The sequence below is a fragment of the Aspergillus nomiae genome (assembly GCF_001204775.2).
Source record: "Aspergillus nomiae NRRL 13137 chromosome Unknown contig00043, whole genome shotgun sequence".
Classification (NCBI taxonomy): domain Eukaryota; kingdom Fungi; phylum Ascomycota; class Eurotiomycetes; order Eurotiales; family Aspergillaceae; genus Aspergillus; species Aspergillus nomiae.
The window spans coordinates 40,316-57,425 of NW_015378098.1; the positions used below are offsets into that span (position 1 = coordinate 40,316).

At 49.7% G+C, this 17,110-nt stretch overlaps 6 protein-coding genes across 6 annotated transcripts; 3 read left to right on the forward strand and 3 right to left on the reverse strand.

Annotated features, from left to right (window-relative positions):
* Nucleotides 1–634: 634 nt before the first annotated feature.
* On the forward strand, nucleotides 635–1,216 carry ANOM_003691 (putative GPI anchored protein; the record flags this gene model as incomplete). Its single annotated transcript, XM_015548948.1, has 1 exon — nucleotides 635–1,216. The coding sequence occupies one exon, from the start codon at nucleotides 635–637 to the stop codon at nucleotides 1,214–1,216; it is 582 nt and encodes a 193-aa protein (XP_015409804.1).
* Nucleotides 1,217–2,716: 1,500 nt separating this feature from the next.
* Nucleotides 2,717–4,067, reverse strand: fhpA (flavohemoprotein; the record flags this gene model as incomplete). Its single annotated transcript, XM_015548949.1, has 3 exons — nucleotides 2,717–3,310; nucleotides 3,394–3,980; nucleotides 4,040–4,067. 3 exons carry the CDS (start codon nucleotides 4,065–4,067, stop codon nucleotides 2,717–2,719), a joined length of 1,209 nt encoding a protein of 402 aa, XP_015409803.1.
* Nucleotides 4,068–5,363: 1,296 nt separating this feature from the next.
* On the forward strand, nucleotides 5,364–6,802 carry ANOM_003693 (aquaporin). The gene is made up of 3 exons (XM_015548950.1): nucleotides 5,364–5,789; nucleotides 5,838–6,138; nucleotides 6,195–6,802. Exons 1-3 carry the CDS (start codon nucleotides 5,457–5,459, stop codon nucleotides 6,539–6,541), a joined length of 981 nt encoding a protein of 326 aa, XP_015409802.1. The 5' UTR covers nucleotides 5,364–5,456; the 3' UTR covers nucleotides 6,542–6,802.
* A 1,106-nt stretch (nucleotides 6,803–7,908) lies between these two features.
* Nucleotides 7,909–9,939, forward strand: ANOM_003694 (putative GABA permease (Uga4); the record flags this gene model as incomplete). Its single annotated transcript, XM_015548951.1, has 8 exons — nucleotides 7,909–7,999; nucleotides 8,061–8,206; nucleotides 8,265–8,312; nucleotides 8,368–8,515; nucleotides 8,565–9,097; nucleotides 9,162–9,248; nucleotides 9,307–9,691; nucleotides 9,761–9,939. 8 exons carry the CDS (start codon nucleotides 7,909–7,911, stop codon nucleotides 9,937–9,939), a joined length of 1,617 nt encoding a protein of 538 aa, XP_015409801.1.
* A 413-nt stretch (nucleotides 9,940–10,352) lies between these two features.
* ANOM_003695 (molybdopterin cofactor sulfurase) lies at nucleotides 10,353–11,762 on the reverse strand (the record flags this gene model as incomplete). The annotated part of the gene is made up of 1 exon (XM_015548952.1): nucleotides 10,353–11,762. The coding sequence occupies one exon, from the start codon at nucleotides 11,760–11,762 to the stop codon at nucleotides 10,353–10,355; it is 1,410 nt and encodes a 469-aa protein (XP_015409800.1).
* Nucleotides 11,763–16,153: 4,391 nt separating this feature from the next.
* On the reverse strand, nucleotides 16,154–16,959 carry ANOM_003696 (putative ankyrin repeat-containing protein; the record flags this gene model as incomplete). Its single annotated transcript, XM_015548953.1, has 2 exons — nucleotides 16,154–16,703; nucleotides 16,751–16,959. Coding segments are annotated over 2 exons (759 nt in total), but the record flags the coding sequence as incomplete, so codon positions are not given.
* Between the last annotated feature and the right edge of the window lie 151 nt (nucleotides 16,960–17,110).

The window sequence follows — 17,110 nt, forward strand, 5'->3', positions numbered from 1 at the left end:
CTGGTTTTTGAGCACAAATAGGGGCTATTCATAGAAATATGACAAAGTGTGCTGTGGGTCAGGACAGGGGATTTGTGGCCTTGACAACGCAACTCGCGGCCTCGGGGCTCGACGAAGGACAGGGTACTCGCCGTGCTAAAGTGTGCTAGAGCGTCCTAGACAGCTCGTCGTCCTGGATAGTAGTCTTAAGTGACGTCTGTCATGACCTCATAGTACAATTTGGCGAGAGTGAAGGTCAAGAGACACTACACCTTCTGACCGGAACATCACCAGATGGAGGGAACGATGCCTCTTTTCCATCCCACATGGAAGCCTCCGGAAAACGGGTGTGGAGCCGTGGACCCAAGCACACTTTACCATGAAACGTAAGTCGGGCGACGAAGCCTGCGGTGATTCGTGGCTGTGGTCTCCATCACAATGCATTGCCACTGCGACTGCTATGCCGATCTATTTCTATCATCAACACAGGGCAGAGAAGCGAATATTTAAGGAGCCCGGTACTCTCCAGATCTACGGATGATTTATCTCGATCATCAACCAACAATTAACAATCTAATCTGTGGATTATCACTCCCATACTTCTTCTTCCACTAAAACTATCCACATCTCTATACACACATAAACATCCTTCAAAATGCAGTTGACTCTTCTCACCACCCTGCTCGCTGCCACCTCCGCCCTGGCTGCTCCCCAGATCGACAACATCATCTCCGATGTTGCTGGAGCCGCCCAGACCGCTGTGAACGGCGGCCAGAGCATCGCCTCTGACATCGCCAGTGCCGCAACCTCCTTCGCTTCCGCCGTTGAGACCGGTGTTCCCGGCGCCGCCTCTTCCATCACCTCGGCCGCGGGCGCCGCTGCCTCCAGCGCGGAAAGCTGGGGTTCCTCCATCGCCTCCAATGCCGAGAGCAGGGGTTCCTCTATCGCGTCCGAGGCCAGCTCCAGGCTGAGCGAACTGACCACCCTGACCGGCACCAACGGACAGCCCACTTCCACCGCGACCGTCTCTACCACCTCCGCCAGCGGAAGCGAGACCACCACCTCTACAGGCTCCTCCACCACCGGTACTTCTTCCTCTTCCTCTTCCTCTTCCTCCTCGGCCGGCAGTGCCTCCTCCACCAGCAGCGATGGCGCCGGTGCCATGCCCACTCCCTTCAACTTCGGTGCCGGTATTGCCGGTGTCGCCGGTGTCTTGGGTGTCATGGCTGCTCTGTAAACGAACAACGAAAAATCTCATAAACCATCGCTGCTTTCGGTACGAAATACTATGTGACACTATACCATGATTTAAGCGGGAAATAATATCCTTCGGTTACGACAAGTTAATGGGAATCATGGCGTTTTGACTGCGTCTTCATGTACATGGATATACATTTTGAGTTCTGACATACATATACTGTTATGATATGGTTATATTCCTAGTAATGAACTTCTACTAGTAAAGTTTTTTCTTTGTCGCTGTCGTAGCTTGCCGTAGTCGTAGTTGGATATAACATCTGAAACACTCAATAGGAGAAGCGATTGGTGAAAATTATCAAACAGATTAGAGCTAATGCCAAAAGAAGGAAGTAAAGAAATTTTGCTTGTCTAGCAGAATTGTCCTTCGTTCATGTTGCTTTGTTGGAATCTCAAATCTTCGATCAGGTGGTGTAACGGCGGTAGACTATATCGGTGTGATCCAGGGTATTGTGAACCGTACATTCAGAATTATCTGACCTTTTGGCGCTAGTTGGGAGCGGGTTTGTTTGCCTGGGTCGCACGCCCTCACAGGTGGCTGAATATTAACCGTAATTCAACCAATTCCTTGTGCATTTTTTTTTCTGATTTGAAATCTCGAATTAGTGGCTACAACTGAACATAGAGGTTCGGAAGGATTACAATTATTAAGACTTGGCTCTCTTTGTAAAGTAGACAGTGTAGTTATCTCCAGGATTTATGCTTTATTCTCCGAGGCGATTCGAGAACTTAAATCTACTAAAAAAGTTGCGCAAGTTAGAAATATTCAAAATAAAGTCATTTGGGATTTTCACTCTAGAGATGTTTTTGCCACTATTAGAAAAAAGCATCAATAATTGAAGACAATCTTGTACACTCTCAGCTGTGCGATGAATTTCTTAACTCCAACATTTGTTGTTATTATCCTTCGTTGCACAGATATATATATATCTAAACAGTAGGACGGAGAGCCAGGGAAACCGAGTCAAAGAATAAAAAAAAAAAAAAATAGAACTTTGGACGGAATCCGAGTCACTGGAATCCGCAGCAATTAAGCGGACCGAAATTTCTGAAAAAAAAGGCATCACAGTTACCCGCAAATATAGGACTTTGATAGAATGTAGAAGGAGTTCCTGTCAATCCTGAGGTTCAGATGATGGAGTTCCCAAGTGCCCTACCCGTGTAGATCGGCGAACACCCACCTTTCCACGGTACAACCTCTGCGAGCTCCACTTTATTGTAGATGGCATGAGAAATTGTCGGAACATTTTCGCATCTTGTTACAAATTGTATATCTTGATAGTATGTATGGTAATTCGGACCACCTCATGACTATTAAGACAGTACCCCTTAGTTTATAGAAACAGTAAAAATAGATGTGGAATTGATATGAAATTGGATTATGCTATATCGTAACTCGTAACGGCAGGAGAGGAGAATCTAAACTATAGACAGGTAGTCTAGGTATGGTCTATATCTGGAAAACAGAAAAGAAATCAATCTAAACAGGCACACCGCCGGTACCGAAGAGCTCCAGCTTGATGCGATCCTCGCTGACACCCGCAGCGGCCAGCGCAGCACGCGTGGAGGTCATGAAACGGTCCGGACCGCAGACATAGTATTCCGTCTTGGGGTCATCGAGGAACAGATCCTTGGACTTGTCCAGCTTGGAAAGGTCAACACGGCCCTGGTGGTCGTAGTCCTCGCCCTGCTTCTCCTCGGCACCGGGGTGGGTTTCGAAGAATGTAGCGTGCAGGTCCTGGTACTTCTCCGCCAGGGAGTCAATGTCCTTCTTAAAGGCACGAGCAGCGGCCGAACGAGCACCGTGGATGAAGTGAATCTTGCGCTGGGGGGCATCTGGGGGGTTCGAGGTGAGGGTCTTCAGAATGGAGGTGAGCGGGGTGAGACCCACACCGGCGGCGATGAGAACAATGGGGTTGGGGCTCTCGGCGTCCGAAAGATAGAAGTCACCGAAGGGATGGGAGACCTTGACGACATCGCCTTCGTTGATCTTGGCATGGAGGATGTTGGACACGTATCCGGGGTTGGAGGGAGCATTGGCGTCGGCGGTGTTGAGCCTGCCTCCCTCTTGACACTGATCCGGTAGTAGTCCTCCCGTGGAGCGTCACTCAGGGAGTATTGACGGCATTGGGGGAACTTGAGCGAGTCCACGAAAACCTGCACGGAGATATACTGGCCGGGGCGGAACTTGGGGAGGGGCTTGCCATCGACGGGCTCGAGGTAGAACGAGGTGATCTCCGAGGACTCAGGGACCTTCTTTGCGATACGGAAGTCGCGGAATTCGGTCCAGCCGTCGGCCTGCTTGTACAATTCGGCCTCGCGACCGATCATCAGGTCGGCGAGTTGCCAATATGCGGTCGCCCAGGCATCGAGGATCTCGGGGGTCAGCGCATCGCCGAGGACCTGGCCCATGGCCTCCAACAGAAACTTGCCCACGATTTGGTATTGATCGGGTTGGATATACAGCGATGCGTGCTTGTTGCAGATCAATTCAACGGCGGGACCCAGGGCTCCTAGGTCATCGATATGCGACGCGTAGGCAAAGAGGGCTCCGGCCAGGGCACGGGGCTGATGACCGTTCGTCTTGTTGGCGTTGTTGAAGACGGCGTTCAACTCGGGGTGAGCCGTCAGCATGTTGTCGTAGAACACGGTAGTAATGTTGGTGCCATGTTGCTGGAGGACGGGCACGGTAGCTTGATGAGCTGGATTTGTTCGGGGGAGAGCGGCATGGTGAAGGGATTGGTCTGCAGGACTGATTAAACAGATGAGGGGTGAGATGTGACGTTCAGTAACTTAGGGCTACCCCTCCTGCGAACGTCAGTCTCGGCCATGGTATTTATACCACAGATGAGCGCATGCCCCTGGACAACGTGTTGCCATTTTTCGTTCTTCTTTTTAGGTTAACTCTTTTGGTTCCTGGTCACCGGCCGAAGATGAACACCGGGACTGTGGATATTTGGTAAAAATTTCTCTGAGAGGCCGATAATTGGGCTCTATCTCCGCGGTCCATCACATCTCCGCGGGGTATGGAAGACTGCAACATGTCTGGAAAAAAGGCCAGAAGAAATGTTTGCTTGAGGGCAATCAGGGCCAAGATAATGATAAGCCACTAAGCCTGATTGGTCAATGCGTTCTCCCATTATCAAGTTTCTCAACCCTTATGACCAGCAGGGAAGATGCTGCAGGTTGAACAATCTGGAGCATACCCCGTACATGGTCTTCCTTGTTCTCCGCACTGATTGCTGTTGGAACTACTGACTCTCTTGCGGTGTGTACGCGAACTGAGGCCAAGACTTTCGTAATACTATCAGCCCATTCGTCGGAAATTCTCGGGACACTCGTCCGTGTTCGCTAAATTCTCGGGGTTTGGGAGAGTGGGAAGACTTTTCGACAGTGGCACCATCCAGCTACGACGGGGCAAGCAGTGGCTGAGCCGGAGCAAAAAGGGAGGAGAGTAAGACAAATGGATCATGCTTATCATACATATGTATCACAGTACGACCATACTCAGAGTAGACGTCGGAGAAGAGAACAAGTGGAAGTCATGAGATCATAGGGCTTCGGGTGCGCAAGCCCCAATCTATTTTTTGGATGTTCTCCAGTGGGACCCTTCACAACGACAGCTTGGCATGGCATTGATCTACTCCTAGTTCTTGATCATAGAACTACGCTTTGATGTATATGGGAAAACTTGAACTAAGGTGAAAAATACTGAGAGTTCTCTCTTGTATCTAGTGAAGCATTAATCATTGATAGCAACTTCATCTGCTTGGTCTGCATTCGAAGTTCCATCTCTACACTACGCCCTCACCGCCGAGAGGTCTAGACTTCGGCCACTCCGGCGAGAGCCCTCGGTCAGTGGGCGCAGGAAGGACTTTCTGCCACCAAACTCTTGATGAGGCAGGATCTCTGGACTATAACCATGGAAATGTCTCTTGCGGCCGGTCTTTCATCACTTCCATGATTCCACCACTGAGGAACCTGGCCAGATGCGGTCGTTTTTGGACGGACAGAGTTCAACTGCAGCAAAGAATCAACTGAAGTCATGACGTTCGACCTCGTAATCCGATATGAGTATAAAAACCAGCGATCTTAGCAGAAGCGGTGGGTGAAGCGTCAAGAAAGAATTTACGAAGGGTTTTGGAGGGAGCTGGTCAATCACAAGAATCGTGCTGTCTTCCGTCTCCAAGTAGTAAATTCGAGACCATCCACATAGCAAGATGAAGTTTCTGAAACGGGGAGCTCGCGCTGATAGTGATGAGCACCCTAGCTCAGCCCCAGTGTACCGCTCCACTCAGAAGCAACTCCCCATGTTGCATCTGAAAGATACCGTGCGGAACAATGTCATTGCCGTCGTGGGAGAATTTGTGGGAACCTTCCTGTTCTTGTTCTTTTCATTCGCTGGCACTCAGGTGGCCAACACGCCCGCACCAGTGCCCGGTGCTCCGCCGAATACCTCGAACTTGCTCTATTCTTCCCTGTCGTTCGGATTTTCCTTGATGGTTAACGTCTGGGCCTTTTACCGGGTGACCGGCGGTCTCTTCAATCCAGCGGTAATGTTGCCCGTGTGACGTCTGCGGTATCAAGGCTAACCACAACAGGTCACCCTGGCCCTATGCCTCGTGGGCGGCTTGTCGCCTATCCGTGGGGTCCTAGTCTTCGCGGCTCAGATTGTGGGTGGCATTGCGTCGGCCGGTGTGGTCAGCGCCCTGTTTCCAGGGCCTTTGAATGTTTCAACCCGTCTAGGAGGAGGCGCCTCTATCTCGCAGGGGCTGTTTATTGAGATGTTCCTCACCGCGCAACTGGTCTTTGTGATCATCATGTTGGCGGTGGTGAAACACAAGTCAACCTTTCTGGCACCGGTCGGAATTGGTCTAGTCTTCTTCGTCACGGAGATGATTGGTGAGCCCGTCCTTTGCAGCTGTCATGTACCGTTTGTCTCATACCTATCAATGTAGGCGACTACTATACTGGCGGCTCCCTTAATCCCGCGCGTTCCCTCGGCCCGGATGTTATCAACCGCAGCTTCCCAGGTTACCATTGGATCTACTGGGTCGGTCCATTGCTGGGTTCCTTACTGGCATGCGGTTTCTTCGGTCTCTTGAGGATGATGGAATACCAGACCGCCAATCCGGGACAGGATTATAACGAGTGGGAAGCGAAGAACGGCCCCGGATCCTTGGACATGGCGACGACCCGACCGTCGGTCCAGTTCTCCGACACGTCCACCCTAAACCACGGGCATTCGCCGACGAATGGCCAGGGCGTGCAATCGCAACCGGTCAACGGTGCAGAGCAGGTTTAATCGCTGTCTACCGGCCTCGCTGGAATCAGACACGCCACGGATCCTGTCATTGGACTGTTGGACGCTTTTAATGCTGATAATTTTCGATAGTCGACCTAGCTGTGTCCAATTCGGGACAGTAAGGACGACATATGAACCTGTAGTCAATTATAATTGTTAATAAGTGTAGTTACATCGCCAGCAAGGATTAATACTTGTTGGTGGGGGGAGTCTTGGGTGGAAGGTTACATATTAGTTACTAGTACTTGGTGGTTGGGAAGGTATGTGCGCATCACGTTGGTGGCTTAACCCTTTTGGTCGATAGTGTGTTGCGTTAGGCCCAAATCAGATCAACTCCGTTCTCGCAGCTTCAAAGGAAATCAATTCCAGTGTTTGATTTCAGCCCTGGCTGAATGCCCCATAGCGACTTCTCTCTTAAGTTGTAGTTGACATTGACAGCATGAGAGATTTTATTACTCAACATGGCATGACACGAAGAGAATAATGTATGTGTCTGCCCTTTTATTCGCTTAACCCATGTCCGAAACCATGCAGGTATCCTTGTTCGTTAAACAGTCGACGTAAGGAGTGTTTAGTCGCGTCACAAAGGCATTGTGGGTAGGATCAGTGCGAAATTGCGATCAGAATGATCAATGGTGTTAGGTTAATTACAGGTGCAGTGGCTGAACTCAGCTGTGGACTAAAAGGGGAAAACTGGAGCCCTAACTCCCCTCTGCCATTGCGAAGGATCGTAACATGAGTTTTCTTCAGGGGACGTCTGCACTATCAATGCATGAAATTTTCCTCAAATAAAGATCGCTATAATGGATGAACGCCGGCGCTGGAGGAATTAAGGTCATCATCTTAAATATTCCTGAGTCTGCCTGCGTTGAATCGAGACTCATGGGATCGACAGACCCACGTCTGAGTGCCAGGTGGAGCATCACCGAACTCATTGGCCACCCGTCGCAACGCCATATGTTCTTTTGCTGCAAGGTTTGGCTGCCTGTCCGTCATGGAAAAAAATCGAGACAATTTGAGTTCCATGGCCATCACAGCGTTGAATCAGGGGCGTGTTTCCCAAGCCAACAGGATGTCCCAGAGGTGTTCATCCCTACCCCATTGGGGATATCCGTCGCTTTCTCCACTGTGTTGCAACATTCCCGGCGCCGATAGGGGAATAGCTCCCAGAACTGGTGCATCTTAAACTTTGGGCTATCCACGAATCCACTCCGATAGTCTACGATCCGTTTCCTTGGTTCCCTCAAGCCTATTCCTTAAGACTCCACGCCTTCCGCAGGTGGGTGTTCGACTCATTCAACACGCCAACGGCGATATCAGTATCCAGAACCCTCCCTGTTGGACACCGCACACACGGTCAAGGGAGCATGGCCAAGATGGAATCACAAGCAGCCGTCCAGGCTCATCCCCGCGCCGATGAGGCCGGCCTGGCGGAGCCTGGTGATATGGAGTTACTGGGTAGGTTCGTCCTGATGGGTGAGCGGCGTCAAAAATGACTCGGTATCGTTAACGTGCGCAGCGAAAATGGGTTACAAGCAGGAGCTGCGCCGACAGTATTCGACCGTCCAGATCTTCGCCGTCGCCTTTAGTATCATGGGTCTGGTGCCGTCAATCGCCTCGACCCTCGCGTTTTCGTTGCCCGCCGGGCCGGCGGGTATGGTTTGGGTGTGTATTTCTTTGATTTGCATTATTGTCGCATGCCGGTCAGATGCTAATCGTATAGGGTTGGTTTATCGCGAGTATTTTCATTTTCACCGTCGGTCTTGCCATGGTAATCGCTACCCCGGATGCGACACTCCGATCGCGACAGAAACTAACGGTCGCAGGCCGATATGGCGTCCGCGATGCCCACTGCCGGCGGTCTCTATTGGTGGACGCACTACTTCGCCGGTGATAAGTACAAGAAGGTGTTGAGCTTCTTGGTTGGATACAGCAATACAATGGGGTTGATTGGAGGAATGTGCTCGGTGGATTGTAAGGGGACTTTTTCCCACAGTTGTGCAAGGCGCATGCTAATGAACAGACACGCTCTCTCTGATGCTGCTGGCCTGTGTCTCTATCACTCGCGATGGAAACTGGTCGGCCTCGAACGGCACGATCTACGGCGTCTATGTCGGACTCATCATTATCCATGCCCTCTGCGGTATTTATACGGGGAAAATCATGCCCAAGATCCAAACCTTCTGTATCTTTATCAACGTCGCCATCATCGTCGCGACCGTTATCGCTCTCCCTGTTGGAAAGGTCACTCGTGGCGAAAAGCTCAATTCGGGATCATTTGTCTATGGGCACGTCGATAATCTTACCACCTGGCCGACCGGGTGGGCCTTTGTCCTGGCCTTTTTGGCTCCGATCTGGTCCATTGGCTTCTTCGATTCTTGCGTGCATATGAGCGAGGAGGCGCTCCACGCTGCGAAGGCCGTGCCGCTGGGAATCATTTGGTCGGCTGGATGTGCATGTGTGTTGGGTTTCCTCGTCCTGTCGATCATCGCCGCCTGCATGAACCCAGACGTGAGCGCGACTCTGAACTCGGTGTACGGCCAACCTATGGCGCAGGTAGGACTTCTTCCTATCATCCCCATCTGACACCCGGTAACCATGTGCTAAACGCGACCAACAGGTCTACTTCGATGCGCTGGGCAAGCGAGGAGCGCTCGGCTTCATGGGTGTGTTGATCGTCATCCAATTCCTGATCGGCCTCAGTCTGGTATGCCCCCTCAATACCCAACGTCTACATCGATCATGAAACTAATCGGTAAACACAGATCGTCGCCGCGTCTCGGCAAGTCTGGGCCTTCTCCCGTGACGGCGCTCTGCCCTTCTCTGGCTACTTCCGCCATGTCAGCAAGCGCGTCCGCTACCAACCTGTCCGTGCCATCTGCGGCCTGGTCATCGTCTGCATCATCTTCGGCCTGCTGTGCCTGATCAACTCCGTCGCCGCGAATGCGCTGTTTTCCCTGTTCGTTGCCTCCAATTACGTCGCATGGGGCACGCCCATTCTCTGCCGCTTGATCTGGGGCCAGACGCGCTTCCGACCGGGCGAATTTTACACTGGAATCCTGAGTCGTCCACTGGCAACGATTGCCGTCGTGTGGCTGCTGTTCGGCTTGATCCTGTCCATGTTCCCTAGCATGGGGCCGAATCCTACTGGTATGCTTCCCTCTTTCTCCCCTCGTCCATATTTTGTGTCTTCTTCCTTAATGCTGACGGGATATTTAGCCCAGGATATGAACTACACAATCGTCATCAATGGCTTTGTGTGGATCGCCGCGATGACTTACTACGTTCTGTTCGCGAGAAAATGGTACACCGGCCCGAAGATGACTATCGATGCGCCGGCGAGTGCAACAGACTCCGCGTCGGGGGATGAAGCAAGACAGCAGGAAAAGTCGGCTTAGAGTTGGAGTACTTGTTTAATTCTTATATCCCTTACAGTTAGAGTTCCTATAGCGAGACTTGGCTTTTGTACACTTCATTTCGAATCTTATATTATACATGTTTTTTTCTCCGTCAGTCATGGACATTATATGCGATAATCATACCCTCTGCATGTCTGGTCAGCTGTGCATATATTCATGTCACAAAATGTATTAACATCATTTCATTCATAATAGATAACATTGGGACCATCCGTGTCAGCTGTCCAAGAGCCTCGTTGATCGTTGGTGTAATCAGCAACACCTTATAACCGTCCATTCCATTTTAATTCAATGAATAAGACCACTACTATAGAGATTAAGATGAACGCAACTCCGAAAATAACCGGTCATGAAATCTATATATAATCGTCTATCCATCTAGCATCATAAGTCTAGTAGTCATTAGCCGTCGAGCCATAGAGATGTTCCCCACGCTCAAGGACCTCAATCTCATCACCAACAGCGACATATAACCCCTTCTCTAGCTCCTCAGCCACCTGCAAGGCCCGATCCTCAGGCACACAGTGCATACCTATATACCCAAGAGCTGACTTATTCCCGTCTTCAACCGTACGGTACTTAATCAACGTGGCACTCGGCTGCGGTTTACCCCTTTTCTTCTCTGCAGGCGGGTTATCCGCGCTGGGCACTCCAGTCTCCGGATTCACATTAGGCATCGTACACCGCGACGTCCGACAAACAACCGACACGGTCAGTGCTACATCAGCCCGTGGCTCTGCGTCACTGCCCTTCGGCAAAATGCGGTACCGCTTCCAGCTCTCCTCGTCGAAGGCTGGGGCACCCGTGATCCAGATATTGGCGCGGAAGCGAAAGGCATTGAGGGGTTGGTTTTCCGTTGGCAGCAGTGCGGACACAGCGTGGACGGACGACAGGCTGTTTATATTGATGGGCTGCTGGTCCGTATAGCCGTGGACAGAGGGTGTGCCGATGTGTTCGAGTGGTGCCAGGTTTTTATCTGTACGGACAAGGGTATCGGATGTACATCTTAGCAGGGTAAGATTCTGATCATTTGCGATGCGCAAGTATTTTTTCAATTTCGGTAATGCTTCTGCGACGGAGGGAATTGCACCCATGTCCAGACCCTTTGCGTCACGGGAGTGAATGCCGAATGTTTTGTATTGGATTCCGTATTCGTTTATCATGGCGGGCGTGGGCTGGAGAGGTACGATGAACTGCACTTCCGGCTTTGCGAAGCGCTTCCCTGTCTGAAAGAGCTTCTTCAGAGAATCGAACCGGCCAGGCCCATCGGGGTCAGGGAATGACACCACGACACATCCACCGGCTTGGACAAGCGGGTCATGCTGATTGCTCTCCTTGTGTGGCAGCCATAACTCCGTCTTGATCTGAGACATGGTCGGCTTTGTGCGCTGGCAGATAAATCGCCATTTCGATTCCATGGCGGGATTGTTCTTGCCCAGCTCCGTGGCCAAAGCGAAGCATCTGTCGTACATGAGCCCGGTCTTGGTCAGTAAAGCCCGGTTCAGCTCGATCCGGCCGCATGACTTGATCGGGTGAACGCAGATCGCCTTGATGCGTATCGGTCCCTCGGGCGTGGTTCCTTCTGGTGCGTCGTATTTGGATTCATACTGATCTGCCATGTTGCTAGTCGATAGGCCGATTCTTCGCAAATGTCTGAGCTTCTTCCGGTTTGTACATGTGTTTCCATTTTGGACGGCGAGGATGAAGACCAGGCCTAGCAGGAGTATGACATTTATGACGCCATAGGTGACTGTGGAGGTCTTCAGTACGTCCTGAAGACCTTGTAGAATATCTCGGACCATTTTGCCAGGGTTGTGGATGGTGTAGCGAATCGCTCGTTTGGTGAGAAGCAACGGAAGATATCTAGATTTCTAACATATCCACCACATCTCAAGTTCCGTTGGATGTTATAAAGCCCGTTTACCCCGTATTAAGAACCGAGAATTTTTTTTTCCTGGGAATCCGAGGTTATTAATACTGTTGCACTGCAGATAAGGCGCCAAACATGAGTTCCATTTGAGGAAGTTTGACGGAGTGGATCCACCAGATCCACTGGAACGCAGAATCATCGACCCTGACTGGATGGATCTAAGGCGCAAGGAAGATTTGAATTGGGTTACTCTGCTGCACCTGGGGTCGGGGATTCAGATCCTACATTACGAATCAGAGAGAGTCTAGAAACTGTGGGATGGAGTCTTCCCCGTGGTAATAACCGCCTGTATCTTCCGATTGATAATAATGTACTATATGCTTTAAAAATCACCAGGGTTTATCATTCAATGCGAGCAATGTGTTCCATAACTTTTCCGGCAGTCATTCCCTACATATTCCACCATCTCGTATTCAATCCAGATGTGACTCATTGTGAGACAAAGGAGGATTCCTACATAGAATATTCACGGGTTCCCGGCACGATTCTGTATTAACTTCCAGTAGCGGATATTTATACCCCGTACTCCACATGCCGATGTTCCTCCATGATTCAAGTTCATCCTCATCTCGTCGGGTTTCCTATTCCAGTATAGATCGAGATGTCCACCGCTATCCCGAATATCTACGAGCTTCCGTCTATCCTATAGAACGCGATATTGTTCTGCGACCCAATTTGGCAGTTAATTCGACCAAGATGTCGTCGATCTACGTTATAAGACTTGGTGTCAAGCTGGCGTAACCACCTGCACCCTGAATAACACTCAAGCTAAAAGGGATCATTCGTTTGCGCACGCCTTGACACACTGATACATGCTGCATACGCTCTGCATATCTACGTACTGCCAACATATTGAGCACAGTGCTAATATGCTAAAATAAACCGCATGCCCATCGGTCGGCCTGTGGCCATAGAGCTTAATGGAACCAAATGGTGCGGTGTTTGTAAAGGGTGTTATGTACTGATGGGCGACGATGCCAGGTACAATTCCTGGCTGGTTAACCAGTGCATGGGAGACGTCTGCGCCACCACGTCTTGGACGAAATACCCGATGTAGTGGGAGCAAGGCATAGCACGGGTAGCCGGCTATTGGTTGGAAGACTGAAAGACGCATATTAGGTGAGCCGGACTCATTCCTACCGGTCGCAATTGATCTGGACACCATTGACGAGGCTATAGGGCGGATAGTGCTGTACGCCATGTAATGTATCAGCGATACTTCACAAGGAAAAAGCAAAAGATGCTCAGAGTGGGAGTGATTCGGCAGATAATCAGATCTAGAACGAAGATTTCAATGGGGAGGCACCTAGTAGCAGGAGAAATGCTGCTGCCATGGACAATAAGTCTCCATCTAACAGTCCCAAGCCAATTATTATACGAAGCCACAACGTGTTGTCATATTACGTTCTTATAGTCCAGGCTTTACTGGGAGAATGGGTCCACGGGTAGGCAACCACGAGGGCATGAAGAATGGCTCTATATACTAATATCGACATAGATCTAAAGACCAAGGAAAGGTCAGATAGAAGTACAAATATCGGATTGCTCGAGGGCCTCTCGTCAATCTACAGCGCCTTCCGCATCCGAGGCTCCCCAAAGACTTTTAAAACTCGCATCAAGTTGACCGTGGAGATAGAAAAGGATTCCCAACAGTCACCATGCCTTATGGGACGGGGCTCACAACAGAGCGAACCCAAAACAAGCAGAATGTGCCGCAAAATGCGCCTGTTAATACTCTCTGCATGCGTTCGGCCCATGCCCATACGCAAACTGAGCCACCCTTCGTTGTTTACGTATGATCTCGAGCATGTCCGAGGCGTCCCTCTCCCATATAGTCCTACCGGCTTCATGAGCACCATAATGGCATGGCACATCTTCGCCGCTAAGACATGGTGTTTGGCTTTTTGGACGACTTGTAACTGGTCTATGCATCAGAAGCTGCCTCTTAATAATACAGAGAGGCTGTGATGGCCCCTAGGAGGTGGTCACTGTGCCGGGGGAAATGGAGAGCAATAGGAGGAGCAAGAGGAGCAAGGGGATCACCACCAGTAGGATCACCACCAGCACCAGCAGGAGGTTGAGCAGCAGGAGGAGCAGGATGAGTAAAGTGCGACTGAATCCAGACAGTGCCAGTGCTACCCGGCTAGGCGTACTAGTGCCATTACTACTTCTCCCTCTTCATCGCCACCACAATGCTCTGGAACAATTGGAGAAAATGTGGGCAAAGTCTCCAATTATTTCTAAGCCAAATGGAAATTGAAGAGCGGCAGAAGTGCTCAACAACCCACCTTTGCTCATGCAGCACGATTGCCTAAGCGAATATGCTATATCCTTTCCCTCGTGTGGTTTCCCGTGGCCGCACGAGAGTCGAAATGACTTTAGTAGTTCGTGCGCCAGTGGTACAAGTGAGTAGTTTCTGCTCTCTTCTCAGGACCCTGTGTGGACTTGGATAGCTTCCAGCGTCGCTCTTATACCTCAGGGTGCCTGGGATCAGCCACCGACATGTGGGTGAAAGCTCGCAACATCCAACACAAAGCCAGACAACGAATGCGACGCCAAGGATAGTGGTAATATCTGTGGTAGGGAAGATCTATATCCTTGAGATTCCATGAGTTTGTACACGATATATGATATTGCTTTCTGCAACTGCCAATTCGTGATATCCTTTATTGTCGGACACAGCAAATTACCGCATTGATTACACAGGACATTACAGTTACTGCACCATGGAAACATGATATTATTGTAACCATTGGTACCACAGCCTATGTGAGCCGTGCAAACGCGGCCCCGATACGACAGTTAACCATCCTACGATATAGCCAAGCAACTTTGGAAAGAATCAAAATTGTATTCTCTTCAGGTATTCGCTGCAACCCTTGGGCTATCAAAGTCGAAGACGATAGCGAGAGTTATATCGATCAATCTATTGCAATGGTACCAAATGCAAACAGCAGAAGCTGGTGCCACTGCGGCGCTCCATGTGTTTCTGCTTCTGTATTCTCGCCTTTGTACAAAAGAGGAACACCCGGCAGTCCCAGTACAGTTCCATTTTAAAAGGAGCCTGGAGTGTCAGCTTCCTGGCTAAGTCTATCAACTACCGTGGCTTGGGAGATGATATTGCGCTGGCCGAACATATCGCAGCAGATCCCTTGGAATATTGCTTCCAATGGGCGCTCAATGCCGAGAAAGAACGGCCGATCTAAACGATTGTAGTTGCGATGAGCAGTTATAAAGTCCCAGTGGACAGGGAGTTAAGGACGACCTTTATCCGGCCTGCATGTTGGCCCATTTCTATTCCAATTAGGGCTCATGCAACAACCACTATGCTCATAAGAGACGATGTAAAGCTGTATACCCTGGGACAGAATAAGATCGACGACAGTGCAATTCGTGTTGTACTGACCTACCGATTTTCAGGCTCCAGCCAGAAATGCCGACTTGATCAACGACACGAAGCAAAAGATTTCTTCACTCAATACACACCCACTTAAAAGGTCAAGTTACTAACAAAAGGTAGCAGATCGTCTTTTGTGCGAGGGACCTCCAGAATTTTATTTTCAATTATTATTACCATTATGTTCCGATCGTCAATCGCATCTCAAAAGATTCGTCGGTATCTTGATTACTTTAAGCAGTTTTCATTGAGCAGTCAGTTCGGTGTCCTTTTTCCAGTTATTGTACCATTCATTGAGTCAAATACAATCTATATCGATAAGTACACTGAATTATTCCAGTGGCCCATTCAGATTATCACGGGTGAGAGGATGGGATTTGGACAGCGCGGATCAAAAGGCACGATGTGGAGGAAGTTATACCCCTAATCCTGCAAATGAAAACTTCCACGGATGACTGAGTCGTGCATTTCAGTATCACCAGGACGGTGATAGAATCACCCCGCGCGTTGGCGTTCGGCAGAATACTTACTAGTAAGCAGTTTTAAGCATAGGAATTAGGGAAGTAGATTACAACGCTTTTACAAGACCTCTAGAGTCACTAGGGCCCCTAGTCAACTACCTTTATAACTACATTACCAGCAGCCGGCGGCTCAAATCCCTCCTCAGGATAATCTAGATCAAGCTGATTGTTAAACTGATTATCAAGCTGAACGTCAGCCGATGCCGCCTATGTATATATCGGATGTGTGGTGAAGTTAGATACAAGCGAAGCCAGAATTCTGAAGTTTCATCTCAAACTATCGCCGCAATAACAAGTGGAGGCAACATACAAATGGCAGTACAAAAGGCATTTCAGAGCTTACTCCGTTGCACTGGCGCTATTGGATTCTTCCTTTCCTGAGTTGGATGGCATAGAGTTCATGAGACCTCTGAGAAATTGAGCCACATGCTCTTGGTTATTGTAGATCGCCAAGCTTAACGCCGTTCGACGGTAGGGATCCAAGATCCAAGGGTCTCCCCCTTTCTCCACTAGAAACTTCACGGAATCCAATGACCCAGCAAGTGCAGCGTAATGAAGTGGAGTGCCGAGCCCTGCTCTATAGTTCATCGCGAAATCCGTAGGAGAATCCTGGTCCAGCAGCTTGTTCACACTTAAAGCATTTGCCTCTGGGTCCTGGTTATAGATATATTCCAGAACTGCCAAGCTGTCTGTACCTTCGCGCATTGCTGCGTAGTGTAATAACTGGCCATGGGCAGCCGAGCCTCCGTTTCGGAAGAGTATCTCGATAGTTTCTAATGTACCCTCTAGAACAGCATGGGACAATGGGGTAAAATCACGGATGTGACAACGTTTGTTTAAATCAGCGCCATGCTTCAAAAACCATGCGAGGAGTTCCATGTCATCAAAGGTGTACCTAGGATACGTCAACTATTGGACATGTCACAAGCCATTGACACTTACACAACCGCTGATGCTATTAGTGTGCTGACATCAGTATTTATATCCCATCCACGATCAAGATACAGCTTAAGGACATCATAACGTTTCATCTGTGTTGCGAGAACAAAGTGCTCGATAGTCATTGGTACCCCTTCGTTTAGCAATCTAATCACAGTGTGAGTGTTGCCGTCCTTAATGGCGTTACAAACTTCCTTTGTTAGATTTCTCATCCTTGCAGTGAAAGCGAAGGTAAATATTTGAGAATACACTTATATACACCGTTTTCAACATCGCTTTCGTGGAGAAAATTACCCCGCGATGGAACAGAAGGTATTAAAACCAAATCGTCCTGCATAGCCTAGTTCGTAGGTCAATGCACCA